Source organism: Manis javanica, chromosome 9, assembly GCF_040802235.1.
Source record: "Manis javanica isolate MJ-LG chromosome 9, MJ_LKY, whole genome shotgun sequence".
NCBI lineage: Eukaryota > Metazoa > Chordata > Mammalia > Pholidota > Manidae > Manis > Manis javanica.
Window position 1 is genome coordinate 23493996 of NC_133164.1, and position 16677 is coordinate 23510672.

General features: G+C 30.9%; 1 protein-coding gene across 1 annotated transcript in view; it reads left to right on the forward strand.

The window, feature by feature from the left end:
- Positions 1–16677, forward strand: part of LOC140843570 (uncharacterized) — a 254046-nt gene that overhangs the window by 132974 nt on the left and 104395 nt on the right. The window contains exon 3 of the mRNA XM_073213322.1: positions 536–618. Within this exon, the coding sequence (XP_073069423.1) occupies positions 536–618 (83 nt within the window). The remainder of the gene's footprint in view (positions 1–535; positions 619–16677) is intronic.

Genomic DNA, 16677 nt, shown 5'->3' on the forward strand with positions numbered 1-16677 from the left:
TCAGACCTTTGAAAGGGAAAAGGAGGGAAGTGAAGGAAGTATCAATTTGAATAATATCTTAATTACACGTTTTATCATTAAATAACAATATGCTTGCAAAATACAGACAAATTAAGCTCTATAAAACAGAATCAATGTGTTCATATAGTATTCAGAAACCCAAGAAAAATGGTATAAAGCTTAATTATTGAAAGCCTAATTGCTGCTATCAAATATTCCAAAATGATGTCATATTGAGGCCATATAGGAGAAATATGGCTTGTGAAAGCTAAATATATAATAATACTTACTCTCATATATTTTTATTTAAAATATGTTCTTCTACATTTATTGCAAGAGAATATATTATTTTTAAAGACTGATTAATGTATCACATCAAAATGAAACATAATTAAAAGTCTTATTCATTCAAGTACACCATTTCCTAGATTGTTCCATTTCACATCCTCTTTAATGATGATACAGAATTTTGGTGAGATGTTTTATACATTTAAATGGAATTTGTTTGGACCATCTGATTTTATTTTGCTTTTAGAGAACATGAAAAATATAAAGGCAAAACAGGGATCCAAGATTCAGAAAAGTTGTGGACTATTTTGACAAGACTTCTGAATGCAAGTAGGTAATAGGTCTCCTTATTATAAAATAGGAAATCTTATAATGAAACCCATGTTATGTAAGACACAACTGAATGAATTGTAATTGTCTGGTAATAAATATAAACAATTAGCAGGCTGTAATAACTAACTCAAATGTATTCAGGCATAACATTTTGCTTAATTTCCTCCTTCAGATTTCATTTTCAGTTGTCATATGTTTGTTTCAATGTGAGTGTGTATATATGGGCACTTAAAGTGTTGTAAGTTAGAATTTATATCATATTTGCCCTTTACAAAATTATACAAATGGTCTAGATTCTCAGACCAACACTGTGGAAATTATATTCAAGAGATATAAAATGGTATCCGTATTTATATTTTTAGTGTATAAGGTCAATGTAAATCTTAAGTAGAACAATTGAGAAAAATAATCAAGTAATTTTAAAAAAGAGAAAGGATATGTCTTCATTACATGAATTTTTACAATTACAGAATAACCTAAACAGTCATACCTTTTTTCTCCTATGCACTAATGAGGTAAACAGAATTTTTGCTTTGTTCATAACTAATGTTTCTTATTTTAATTTGTCAACAAAGATCAAATTAACTGCAATTTTTTATTGTAACATATGGATGTGACTTAATATAGCAACTTTATGCAAAATAATTGTGTCACACAAAAACACATCTGTAACATTTAACAAATAAGAAAACAAAACAAATATGCTAATGTAAAACTTCATTTATCTCATAGCACCTGCTATCATGTTGAGAAAAAAATGAACCCCTGAAAATCCTAAATGCATGAGCATTGTATTTAAAAAAATGACTCAGAAATACAGAATTATTTAGATGTTAATTTATAAATAAATAATTTTGAGATCCTCAAATATGGTGATACAATGTACATAGTTTCTACTTCATGAAACTTGAGCGACACTGATAGGGAAACATAATAAACAAATTTCTTAAATATAAAGAAAATTCAATTTGTGATAAAAAATAAAGGAAAGGAAAGAACTGAATGGGAGATTCTGATGGAACCAAGTAAAAAGAGTGTGGTCCTTCAAAATAAATCTGAAGTAAGAATTATTCAGCACAAGAAATCTGTAGCATAAATAGCTTGATGACATATAAAAGCATACCACATACACTTGTGTATGTATCTACCAAGGAAATGATTTGCTACATTATAATCACAGGGAATTATACTTGTACTTTCTCATAGAAATTATGCATCTCTTACCATAAACCCATAAATGTGAAATTTTATAGCGTCTCCTTTAGAGTATTGGATATCTTAATTTATGCTACAGGAATGGAATGGCAAGGGTAATTTGAGTCACAAAATGTACTCACATCAGTCATGGTAATATCAAAGCAGGTAATTTTTAGTTTTTATAAATGTTGTGCGGGCCACTTTGTGAGGTAAAGTAGTACTGAAATTAATTATTCTTTTCAAGTCAAAGGTTAGACATAAAAGAATAAATTTTTAAATGTTATTTCATTGGTTACTAGTGAATACAATACATAAGACATGTGAAACTACATTTATAAATTATTAAATTATTAATTTATAAATTAATCAGAAATTCAGATGAAAATATTGTTAGGAACCAAATAACAACTTTAACACTTCTGTTATACACAAATATAAAACTATATTGCAGATCTTCATTAAATTTTTAGGGACCCTCTTTAGGCAAGTAAGAGGAAAGTCCATAAAACCAAATCTTTAAAATTTCTCAAGTTTGCTCTTGTGTTTCCCCTTCAGCTCCAGTTGTAACTTCTAAAATTATTAAACAGTCATTGCATTTCACTTATGTTGAATATAATACACGGTAAGAGATAAAAGCTGACTACCACATCATTGTTATCATCAAGATTTGTTTTAATCAAGTTCATTAGATAGAGAAACTTACCTAATTCTAATAAAATCTTGTAAAGAGACTAAGCACTAGTTGTGTTTTAAACAGAAAAAGAATTATTTCTTTACTGGAACAACCATTAGTTATTGTACTGATTTCCACTGACGTGGAACTTATTTCCCTTTCTCAAAAATGTTCACTGTACATAAGTGGTTTTATGAAGCAAGATATGTGTACACATAATTATTTAACTTAAATGAAGAATGCACATTGAAAAAGTTATTTCTCCCTCCAAAAGGGAGAAATCAACTAAGTTAATGAATCCAACAGTCTCTCAGGTGTGAATTTCACAGGTTTCATGGAAAGTGCTTAAAAGCAACCCAAACAAAAACAAGTCAGTATTTTAATCATCCTTATTTCTTTAATCAAATGAGAGAGAATCACAAAAGAGAAGACTATCATTTTGTGATATAAATAAAAAATGTAGTATAAAAATGTCTTATGGATGTATTTCCATTACATGGAGGAAGAGGAGATGAGGGAGTCATTCTTAGAAAGGCGTATTCTTTTTTCTTCACTCTTTTCTTTGCATGAGTCAACCTTTTGGAAGCTCAAGGTTATCTTGCACTTAAACTGCATATAGCAATAGTTATACTCCAGGTACAGATGGGTTCTCTGGTGAATTCTACCAAGCATTTAGGAAGATTATACCTATTCTCTACACTCTCTATCAGAGATGAGAGGCAGAAAGAATCATTTCCTAACTCATTTTATGAACCCATTAATAACCTGATACCAAAACTAGACAAAGATATTATAAGAAAACTATAGACTAAAATCTCTCGTGGCTGTACATGCAAAACTTTTTAATAAAATACTATTGAATTGTATCCAACAATGGATATAAAGAATTATACAGTGTAACAAAGTAAAATTTCCCTATATATGCAATAGTGGATCAACATTTGCAAATCAATAAATGTAATCATTCACATGAACAAACTAAAAACAAAAGAATATTTTGATCATATCAACAGATGCAGGAAAAAACCATTTCAAAAAAGGAAATACTAATCATCATAAAAAAACTCTCAGTAAACCAGCAATAGAGTGGAACTTCCTTAACTTAATAAAGAATATCTACAAAACCTTACAACTAACATCATACTTTATGATGAAAATTTGAAAATAAGTTATAAGGCAAGGATATCCCCTCTCACCATCTCTTTCATCATCATACTAGAAGATTTAACTAACGTAATAAGACAGGAAAAGTATACATTTGGGAAGAAATAAAAGATATAAAGATTAGGAAGGAAAAAATAAAACTTCATTTGCTTACAGACAACATGATCATCTACAAAATATGAACGTATTAACAAAAACAACTCCTGGAACACATAAGCAATTATAGCAAAGCTACAGGATATATAAAGTTAATATACAAAAGTCAATTGCTTTCTTATATACTAGCAATGGACAAGTCGAATTTAGTATTAATATACAATATAATTTATATATTAGCATCTATAAAAAGAAATACTTAGATATAAATTTAACAAAATATATATAAAATCCATAAGAGGAGAACTAATGAACACATTAAAAAACTAAATAAATGGGGTATGTTTCATTTTCATGAATAGGAAAATTCAATATTGTCAAGGTGTTAGTTCTTTCCTACTTGATCTATAGATTCAATACAGTCTCAGTCATGTTACTAGCAAGTTACTTTGTAGATATCAACAAACTGATTCTAATATTTTTATGGAGTGGCAAGAGACCCAGAATAGCCAACACACTATTGAAGTAGAAGAACAAAGCTGGTGAACTGATATTCTCCAACTACTAGACTTATTATAAAGCTACAGAAATGAAGACAATGTGGTTTGCAAAACAATGTACAAATAGATCAATGGAACAGAATAGAGAACCCAAAGACACACCCACATTATAGTCCACTGATCCTTGACAAAGAACAAAGGTGATGCAATGGAGCAGAGATACTCTGTTCAACAAATGATGAAACAACTACACATCCACTTGCAAAAGAATGTATCTGGGCAGAGACCTTATGCCTTCCCAAAATTAACTCAAAATGGATCAGAAACATAAATGTAAAATGTAAAACTGTAAAACTCCTAAAAAAATAACATATAAGAAAACCTAGATGGTGCTGGGTATTTCATGACTTTTTGGATACAACGCCAAATCTTATTCAGGACTGTTTGCATTATTCTAGAATTGTTATGCATGTATTATTTTAAATTTCTCTCCTGTTAAATACAGTTTTAAGGGCATAAGCATGTATAACAATAAAATTACTTCTAGTAGTGAATATTAAGGACAAGGACTAAGAAACTGCAGGTTTTGAAATCTTATCAGCAACAAGAAAAGCAGACAAATTTTGTTCTTTAAAATCAAAGACTGACAAATCTTTCTGTTTAAAAATCCTATTGTGCACTATAAGAATAACATAAAGAGTCTTAAATCTGGAGTGGATTAGAATACTGATCTTATTAAAATGGTACTATTTGGGGCTAAGAGACAACCAACATTAATTTTTTTTTCTAGAATTAATTGTTTTCCTGCTTCTTAAATAAATATCCTTTGCATTCACTCTGAAATGGATATAAGTCTTGCTCAAGCATTTTTCAGATGATGATCCAGAGTGTATCTCTCCTTTGCTTGGCAATTTTAAAATTTCAGCTTGGATTTTAAAACCACTGGTGTCATACTTTAATAATAATAAAAAATAATTAAAATAGTTAAAATTTAAATTTTAAAAAAGCAAAAAACCCCACTGGTTTTTTTTTTTTATCTCTATCAATCAGTAACAGCAACTGTCAATTTTACTTTTCGCTTTTATTTTTCTTTTAATTTGTTTTACTTTTGAATACAATCCACTTTTAATTGCTGCTAATAACAATTAAATGAAGACAATTTTGAGATAAACAAATGTCATTTAGAACAAAAATTAGGGTTAATTTTATATATGGTATATTAACAAATTAAAGTTTTATTTTCTGGTCTTTAAAAAATATAGCCAAATAAGCTTGTGTTTACTTTTCCAATTTTTAATGCCATCAGTGTTATATATTAGCTATACAACTTAACCTGTGGTTAAAAACTAGCAAAATCTAACTTTAAGAATAACTGAAATTTAATTCAGGAAAATTATGAGATTGAATCTCAGCTTCAACCTGCCCAGATTTATCATAAACACACTGTCTTCAAACTAATTCAGCAAATATACTTCTGAGAGTTAGATAAGAAGGTGATAATATATCTCATAGCATATAGTCCCTTGAAAAAACAAAGGAAAGTACATAAGAAATGTTTTCTATTGAATAAAATGTTTCAAATACTTTGTAGTTTGTTTTAATCTTTTCAAAATTGTTCTTTCTTGAATATAATTATAATATAACCTAATTTGCAACTTCTTTTTAAGAATGTTATTGTATGCCACAAAGTTATTATTCAGGAAAAAAAAGTGTTACCATAACCTATAAGCCTCAAAAATGTCAGTTTTTATTGAATGATGTATTATACATTTTTCATCACATTTGGTTAGATCTTTCCCATGTGTGTTTCACTTTCTCTGCTAAACAAACTAAGCAGTTTTTGGAGAAGAATATTATTATCATGTCAATTGTGTATAATTTCACAGCCTAAAATGTATTCCTTATTTTATTTTACCTAGGAAATTTAGTTACTTTTGTCATATGCATCATCTTATTATAAACAATCTAGTAAGTGTTAGTAACTGACTTTTCAAAATTGAGAGTACACTTAATATGAGACTTATCCACTTAAATTTTTAAGTGTATAGTACAGTATTGTTTAACTTTAAAGGTGATAGGTAGACCAGGTTAAAAAATATAGGATAAACTGACAATTTATCTTAATGTGATGTGACTTCTGAAATATATCCATTTCACATTGGATGACAGCCAACTATTACACATTTGGGCATGGGTACAATTAATTTTTAATTGTTTTGAAAATTTTAACTTACTGTATTTGCTAGAAGATATTTAGAATTTGTCATTAGGTAGAAAAGGTGGGTAAAATTCAAATATTTTTTTTTAAAAATCCAATTACTTCTCATAATTTTCACTGCTGTAATGACTATCTCTCAATTAGGTATTTTATAATCCTGTAAGACCTTCATCTGTTCTTCCTTCAAAATTCAGTCAGCATGAAATTTCTGCCACATAACTTAGATGATACTGTTTCTAGGTCCATGATTTCCAGTGCCTTCATATTTCATTCAAAAAAGCTTAAAAGTCTATGTAATAGTCTACAGTAAGTCCTTCCTCTCTCAGTAATTTCTAAAGGTAAATAGTCTAAATACACCAATTAAAAAAGATTGACATAGTAAAAGAAAAATCCAACTATATGAAAAGGCCTTATGCTATGCGAAACAAACTGAACTAAAAAACGTCACATACTCTATGATTCCATTTGTTTACCATTCACAAGTGATAAAAACTATACAGAAGGAGAGCAAATGAATGGTTTCCCAGGTTTCAAACTTGGGTATGACTATGAAGGATACCATGGAAGAATTTTTTGGTGATGGAATAGTTCTATATGTTGATTACAATGCTATTTAAATAAATATACATATTTGGAAAAATGACATAGAACTATACACACATATTGTACCAAGTAGTTTCTTTATTTTAATATTGTACTGTAGTTGTATAGTATATAGTCACTTGAGTAAACTGGATGAAGGGTACAAAGAATTTTTCTATACTATTTTTGTAACTTTCTGTTAATATATACTACTTTCAAAATAAAAAAGTTAAAAATACATTTGTGGAAACAGTAAAAGAAAATTGTACAATTCATAGCATTATTGAGTCTGGTGATGGATAGATATATTTATTTAGTTTATGTTTATAAAGTTGAATACATATTTTGGCATTTTCTAATTTTACTTTGAAACTTTGGTTTTCAAACTTTATGAATTTGAATTGTGGTATAACAACATTAATGTAGATCTAGGAGTTTAACCTTTTGGAGGTCTAGTGAAGTTTTTAAACTTAAAAAAATAAAAGAAGTGTTAAGGCTACTAGGGAGTATGTAATCTAAAATAAATCTTCTTTATATGATTTAATGACTCACCTTATTGTGATATTTATCTTCACTATTTTAATGTCATTTGCCAAGAATGAGTTTTATTCAGTTAATATCAGTGGATATAGTACCCAGCTATTATATTTAACTCACTTTCACTATATTCAGATCTTGTCATTTCTTCATGTAGAACCGAGTTTCTGCTTTATCATATAGTTTCTTCCTCAAGAACTCCTTTTACCATTTCTTGTGGCATAATCCTTCAGGCAATGAGTTTACACAACATTTATTTGTCTAAAAATAGTTATTTTTTGGAAAATTTATAACCTGAGTATAAATTTTTCTGTTGACTTCTTAATTTTTTTTGATGTTTAAAAAAATATCACTCTATTGCTCTATTGTCTCCTGGCTTGCTTAGCTGATGCTGTAATTCTGTTTTTTTCCTCAGCATATAATGTGTCACTTTATTTCCTCCTTAGCCACCTTCAAAATTTTCTTTGTCTTCAGTTTTCACTAGTTTTAATATGATAATTTGAACATTTTGTGTCCAGGTGTGTCTTTGTGTGTATATACACATGTGTTGTATTTTTGTTTTTCCATCCCTTTTAATTCCATTTGTGAGTCTTTAAATTTTTGGGGGTTTTTTTGTGGTTAATTTGGTTAATTTTTTGGTTAATTTTTGTGGTTAATACCTTTCAATATTTTCAGGAAATGACTACCTAACATCCCTTCAAATATACATTTTTCCTTACTCTGTTTTTATTCTGATATTTCAGTTATATATATTAGATCTTTTGATTTTGTTCCACAATCCTTGGATGTTCTACTTTTGTTTCATTTGGTTTTTCCTGTCCTTTTTATGTTTTCATTTGGGTAATGTTTTACTGATCCTTCATGCACTAATTCTCCCCCTAGATGTTTCTTCAGCTGATGAGTCCATCCAATGACTTCTTATTATCTGATATTATATATTTTCTTATTGATCTCTTCTTTTGTCTCTCTTATATTTTCCATCTATATACTGAAATCATACAGGTGCTCATGCATATTTTCTCCATTTTCCATCATAACATACCTATTTGATGTCTTCTTTTTTTCCTTCAATGTTTCTACCACATTCAGTATCTCCTTGAGGATATCTGTCCCCTCTCAGATTTCAGGCTTCCTGATTGTCCTGAAAACTCAGTTCCCTGATCATTCATTTAAAAAAATTGTTTATAATACTTGTCTTTTTTTCTCTCATGGTTATGATAGGGCAGTAATTTCCAGCTTTGAGCACCCTAGATGAAAGCACCGAATTCCATTTGGCTATTACAAATAGCAAATATTTTCCTGCCTTAATAAAGTATTTGCAATTATTATTGTACATACAGAATTTGATTTGGTTTTAACATATAATGAAATTAAGCATGTTCACTTTAACAATTTAAACACATGTGTTATTTATGGTGTGACATTTACAGTATCTGTCCTTGATTTACTTTTACCTTGTCTTATGAATGAGTTATATTTTAAGAAAAGCTACAGTTCATTTTGTATCATTCATTATCCTTCCCCCAGAGCATAGATATAGTAATAAAAAGGCCAGACGAAAATTGTCTTTCAAACATTTCTGGTAGTGAATAGTGGAAAATTGGGTTCAAAAGAGACTTGCAGCATAAAAATCTTAAAAGTTTTACAGAATCTAAAATACTCTCTATTGAAAAATTATCTGGCTGAGCATCCATTACCCCTCACTTTCCAATTCTCAAATAATGGCAACTGCTTAAAAATATTCACTACACTTTGTTTTTCATTTTGTAAAGTTAGTAACATTTGAAAACCATATAGATTAACAAGTAATCAAAACAGATACGCACTTTTGAGGTGAACTTAACGGCTAATAATAGTTTATATTTAATCCTCCCTACCCATACATTAAATTAAATGCACTGGGAAATTGGTAATGAAGATCATGGGAAATCAGGTAGGTAAATAATACTATAAATAATGAAAATTTTTTTTCTAGCCTAAGACATGGATGTTTATGGCTAATATGATTATGTTTAATATAATTGCATGCTATGAAATAGAATAGTCTATACTCTACTGCTTATAGAATAGGCAGGTCTTTGATAGTCTAAAATTGTTTATCACAGCATAATAATAATACTGGAGTTCTAATCCACTTGAAGTAAAAGGATAAAAAAATGGAGCAGAAAAGCTAAAAACAAAACATGCCTGTAATCTCAAATTACCTTAGAGTAGATTTTAATCCCAGGAATCAAGAAGGAATGTTAAAAATACTAAGAATGGAATTATATTTTCTAAGTTCCTTTCTCTTCTAGACTTTAATTCAAATAAATATCAAACTGATAAAACAATTGATCTTGCTGGTGGTGTTATGATGTCTGGAATATTTATAAGTAAACACCAGGGAAACAAACAATGCAGAGCAAAATTGATAACTTCATTTAATCAGCATTACAAGTTTTATAAATAGTTGCCTAAGTCATTCAATCATTTTTCACTATAAATTAATCTGATTAGATGTTCCTACATTACTGGAATTAATTGGACAATTTTAAGATGGACATATTTAATTGTGTTGTGAACTTCACCGAAATACTGAATCATGTCTCATTTCTGAAGTGAATTACAGAAAAAATATTTACTGGAAAAGAGTCACCTTTCATTTCTCTTTCAAGAACTCTGAATAAAGAATTTTTCTCCCTGAATAAAGAACTTTTTTTTCCCAAGGCAGAAATAATGCCACTAAAGATAAAGGTATTGTAAATTAGCTACACTTGATTTAATGAATCAAACTGAAAAACTGAAACAGAAAATGACAGATTACTCTGACAGTAAGTTTGTTTCAAGCCATAAACTATAAAAATTGTCTAGTATCAGGTCATGACATATCAAATTTAAACTTTTCTCAGTGTAGACTATCCTACTTCTGCAGCATGTAATTACATTAAACAAAATCATATTAGTCATAAACATCAAAATTTTATGCTTTAGGAAAATAATAGAAATGAGTGAGCAGTAACACGTTATTGCAATATACCTACTTTTGTGAAATATTGGGATTCTACCCAAATAAGATAAGTCTCCTCGTAAAATAAAATATGAAGTCTATATGACTTAGTAGAAGGTTTAAATTTTACAGTATGTTTAACCGTCTATAGGATATGTTTAATAATCTGTAATTAGATTGTTTAAATGAATTTTAAATGTATATTGCTGAGTTAAAGCCAGTCTAAAAATGCTACATAATGTTTGGTTTCAACTATATGACATCTTGGAAAAGGTAAAACTATAGAGACATTAAAAGGTCTCAGTGGTTGCCAGAGTCTGCAGGGGATGAAAGTTAATACGCACACTAATTTTCACCAGACGGAAGTAACGTTCAGACAGATAAAATGACTTCTCGTAACTATACTGCTAGTTAATGACAGAAGTAGGACCCTCACTCTTCATATTAGAAATTAAATGAAAGTATTTTTTCCTTATTATAATATGTTGCCTCCCTCCTTAAGATGTCCTAGGTGGAAGAAAAAGTGACATAAAAATAAAGAAAAATACAATCACTAAGTTTCTTGTTTAATTGTAAATTGTCATTCTTGATATTATGAGTATGAGAGAACATATACCCACTTACTACAAAAAAAAAGGAGGAAAAACAAAAACAACCAAACAAATGAAATCTTTGGAGGCTTGTGTGTAATTCTAACCCTCCGTCTCCCACTCCCCAAAAGAGAAAGTTTATTTATGTTGCACAACTTCTTTGTATATTTAGCAGGTAACTCAAAACATAGAAATATCTTGAAAAACAATACTGACTTCCTCCTAGAGTTATGAAAAAATCTTGGGTTGATGTGATATGACTGGAATCACATTTGTTTCGAGATCTGTTTCTTACAGATCTCCAACAATTGTTGCTTACATATCACCTGCTAAAATGGGTCTGTATCATTCTACTTTGAATCCCTATTTATACACTCATTTCTCCATGGATAGAGAGAGAGAGCTACTATAGGATAGAGAACAGCTACTAGTTCCTTTAAATATCTTCCCCCCAAAAAGTTAACCCAGGTCTTGGTGAGAATAGCTAACAGTAAAGAATTTAAAGGAAGAGGGGGGACACAGAGATCCAGCTGAAAAAAGTTGTCTTGATAATAAAAATAAGCCCATGTTTAAGCAGTTTTATTTTTCCTCCCTCCCATGTGGGTGACAATTTCTAAGTCATACAAAATAAGAGAGAGAGACAAAATTACAATTGAAAGCACTGTTGTGTCCAGTTGAGGCTTGCTAGGTTATGTCATGATTTTATTTCCTTTGTAAGACTGACAGTGAAGGCATATATCCTTACTAAACAAGGAAGAGATGGTGGAATATATTTTATCCCATTAGACCATTTTGAAGAAAAGGCACAATGGGGCAACTTAGAAGATTGAACCCTGCTGCTGACTTCATCTTTATTTCATTGAACTGCCAACAAAATGATGGAAAGAATAGTAAAACAGACTTATTGTGAAAAATATCAAGTATGTTGAAACCATGCATCCTTCTTATATTAGAACTCATAAGTGGTGAAAATGAAGATGTGTGTTTAGTCAGAACTTAATTCTTTTATATTAAAAGCGTATAGAATCGGCTCTGTTAAATTATGAGATTTTAGATGTCTTCAGTGTTTTTTGATTAAACACACAGCCATCCTATATTACTCTATCTGTATATACCAGTTCTTTGTTTTCCTCATCAACTCAAAGGCACACAACATAATGCACCGAGTGATACTCATTTGAAATAGTGGCTTTCTCCCATTTTAAAGGTCCCTCCAAATATTCTGAGATGTCCCCAGGGTGTGTTTCATATCAGCCCCAAACGGATTACCAGCTACCATATGTCTACTAGGTGGCACTTCTTCCCCTCTCTTTCCAAGTCCTTTATTCTCACACATGACAATGTCACTGCTGGAATCTTGAAGCCCACAAAAAATGACTTTTTTCCCGACTTGTTTTTTTGGACTAATATTCTTTATAGTTAAAAGAAATATGGAAACAAGTCCTCATTTTACCAGTGTCTAAAAAAGCTTAAGGAAAATGGCTGTACTTGATTTAATTTTTTCAGGATCTGCTCACTTGCCTATGAAGCTGGGCTAGATATATTTCAGAAGGATAGATAACATTTTACTGAAGACTCATGTGTCCTCTGTGAGGTCTAAGGCATTGTTACTCAATCAAATTATATGTGCTCAAATTTTCCTTTAGTCAAGTTCTTCCGTAGGAAGCTTTCAGTAAATCCCACATACGTGTTATGAGGCAAGCCCTGAAATTTCACCAGACAGACACATGTTGGAATGTGCCAATAATATACCAATTAAGCCTAATCATTAATCCCCAAGATACATATATGTCCTATTCCTTCAGTGAATAAGATGACTGGGGCTATGGGTTTAGGAAGAAAGACCACTGAGGTACAGTACCATTTTCGTAACAGAATAGAAAGGATACACACATTAGCATAAGTTATTACTGTTCACATTAATCTTGATGACTTGGCTGAACTAGTGTTTGTCAAATTTTTCCACTGTTAAGTTTTTCTGTTTCTTTTTCCTGTTTCTATATTGTCCTCTGTGGAGGGATGTCACCATGTGCAGCCTTTGCTTAAGAAGTGTGGATTTACCCTCCACCTCCTTGATGGGTAAATATATATGCACATTATTTGTAATTTTTATTTACGGTAAGTTTATCTGTGATCATTCATTCATTTATTCAATCATTTATTTCGATCAGTATGGGCCTATGGATATTTTATACTGTGTGGGTTATAATCCAGTAATACTTTATTTATTTCTGCTAATTTTCTTATGACTTTGGACATTGGAAGCTCTCAGTTAACTTCCATGTGCCCTTGACATTAGTTCCGTAAGTTACTTCCTCAATCCCAGCACCAGAAAATGCTCAGGGCTCATCTTTTATATTTATCTACCCCAATCCTAGATTCAACTCTTCCTCAAAGGAGTCCTGGTTCCTTTCGATAATAGTATTAAAATTTAAATTATCTAAATATTTTAAATAGCCTGGAGGAGAAGGGGAGTTTTGAAGATATCTCAGATTCCCTATAAAAGTAAAGTTGATTAATTCCCTACGCATTTCTTGATTGAACTTAATTTGATATTTCAAGCTTTTAAAAAGGATGAAAAAACATGAAGCTTTGATGCATTGTAATAGGATATTTCTCCTCCATGGTCAGAGATAGGTTATGGATCAGCCTTGACCTCTTTGATATTTGGTTCTAAAATCCAGCCTCAAATGACATTTTTTCAGGTTCTGCCATATATTAGAATGAATTACTAATGTCATTATAAAACTTATTAAACTCACATGATTTCTTGAAAATATGTATTTATTTTGTTTTTTCATAAACAACCTGCCTTCTTAAATGTGACTTATAAGAACTCATAATTCACAAGAAAGTATAAAATGAAAAAGACATATTTCAGTAACATACTATACCTGCTCCAAAAAGGAACTAGGGTAAATAAATCAATCCAGAAATACAGCACAAATGTCAAAATCTGTGACATTATCAAAATGAAAGATGAATGCAGGAGGGCCACCGCTGTGGTTTCTACCTAACTTTCCAAGAGCAGTAACAGCTTGGCAATGTCTAGTTAACCCCCTCTCTTTCTCACCTATCTCTTTTCTCTAACACCTCTAGTTTTCTATCATGTTCTACCTTTGCCTTAAGTGCTAAACTGCTCTTCTGTGGTATGCCTAAGGCAGGGGCAGATGCTGGAGTGATAGGGGAGGCTAAAAGACATCTATGCCAGCTAATTCTACCTGCTTCTAAATCATGAATCTTTTAAACTGAACAGAACCTTTTATTTTATAACTACAAATAAGGTTCAAAAACATTATACTGATATGCAATGAAGCACATTTGTAAACAAAGCATTTCAAGTCATTTCTAACAAGAGGAGTTTGATAGGTGGCCAAGTGAGAACTTCTAAGACAGACTTTTAATTCACGTATTTGCCTGGAGTCATACTAAAGACCGTGAAGAATGTGATTCAGACAGTTATTTACTTACCAGTTAGTAACAATCTTAGATTTCCTGAACTGCCAAAACAATCTTTGTCATACTAAAGCTCAATGTTAGCTCACAATATTGGTCCAACTAAGTGAAGTGCTCCACCACCACATGTATTTCTGTCAGTGTATGTGTTTCCAGGGTGTAGTGGAGTGCAAATAATAATTCACGAATGATTGCCTCAAGATTTTATTGGGCTCACTCAGTCTAACTCAGATAAAATACAAAGAAAAAGAAAAAAACCTTCTTATTAGCTTGCTGACTTTCAGCTTTTATATTTGTTTTCTGCCTATACATGTGGGATGCAGTTAGTGGAGAGAAATGTAGATAAAAGTGGCCCAGTAATTTATCTACTTATCCAAGTTCCATAATTTTGTTCCCTCCCCCCGCCATGGAAAAAAATCTGGCCCTCCAAATAAGGGTTCTTCTACTTAATTTAGTTGGTTACTCTGAAAAAATAAGTAACCTGTATATTCAATGGGGGGTAGGAAAACTCGTGCAAACTCATATTTGGTACTAACTGCACAAAAAAAGTAGAAGGGGTGGTTTATTAATGTATTTACATTATGTGTTATTTGCAAGGCTTAGAAACTCTCTAGAAAGATGTAAGTGAAGGCAACAAACATACTATTAACTTACTGTATTTTTCCTTCCTCTTGGGGAAATGAAACAGATTTTCTCAAAAACATGACCTCTTTGAATTAGAAAACCATGTTGGAATACAAAACTGGAAAACAGAAATACATGATCTTTTGTTGAGTAGGCAAGAGTTGTTGTTTCCTCAGTATTTCTTTTCACTATATCCCCTTCTGTGTTGTTCTCTCTGTCCTTCCTTAATTCTATAATTAACAACCCTTACCCACTGGCAACTCAGAATTATCTAGCCAAGGTTTCCTCCACACCATTGATATTCTGGGCAGGATGATTCTTTGTCGTAGGGAGCTGTCCTGGACAGTGAAGATGATTAGCAGCACCACTGGTCTTTATCCACCATTTGCAAGTAACAGTTCCTTCTGCAGTCATGAACACCAAGACTTTCCCCAGACATTGCACATGTCTCCTGAGTTATAAAATGTATCTATTAATACTGAGAAATAAAACAAACAAACAAAAACAAAACAAAACCATGTTGTAAAAAAGCCGAACTCACAGAAACAGAAAATAGAATGATGATTAACACGGACTCGGGAGTGGAGAAATGAGAAGATGTTGGTCAAAGGGAACAACCTTCCAGTTGTTAAGTTCTGGAGACCTAATGCACACCATTGTGAGTATAGATAACAATATTCTGTTATGTACTTGAAAGTTACTAAGAGGGTAGATTTAAATGTTACCAGTACAAAAAGAAATGGTAATCATGTGTCATGACGGAGGTGTTACTAACACTAGGGTGGCAATTATATTTCAGTATGTAAGTATCAAATCAACACATTGTACACCTTAACTTTTTACATAATTTCATATGTCAGTTATATCTCAATAAAGTCGGGGAAAAAACATTCAGTGTCTATTAGCCCTTGATTAGGCAGGATGGTGAAAGGCTTAAGAAAATGAACTCTGGAGTAATGGACTTGAATCCCGTTTGCATTTAGTACAAGGAGCAGTGCACGTGTTTAACCTCCCCAAACTTTGTGTTTTTTTTTTAATTTGTAACATGATTGTTTAATAATACTGACTCACACAGTAAATGGGAAAAATTGAATGAGTTAATGTGTAATGTTAGGTAAATGGTAAATGCTCAATAATTGTAGCTATTTTGTTTGGCTAAGAGAATGCCACCATAAAGGCAGGTGAATTTTCCTTATAAATACCCTTTGTTACATCATTCCTGAACATATATAAAACTTAATATTTGCAATAAATATCTTAGCACAGAAGTACTGTCAGGATTATATTTAAATATTTTATGTGGAGTTTGTGTCTCCTTGAATTTAGAAATTGCATATTTGCTTTCTTTCACAAAGTAGGCCATAATAAATATTTGTCAAATTGAAAATAACAAGAAAATATATTGCCACTTATAAAATTGAATGTGGCTGCTA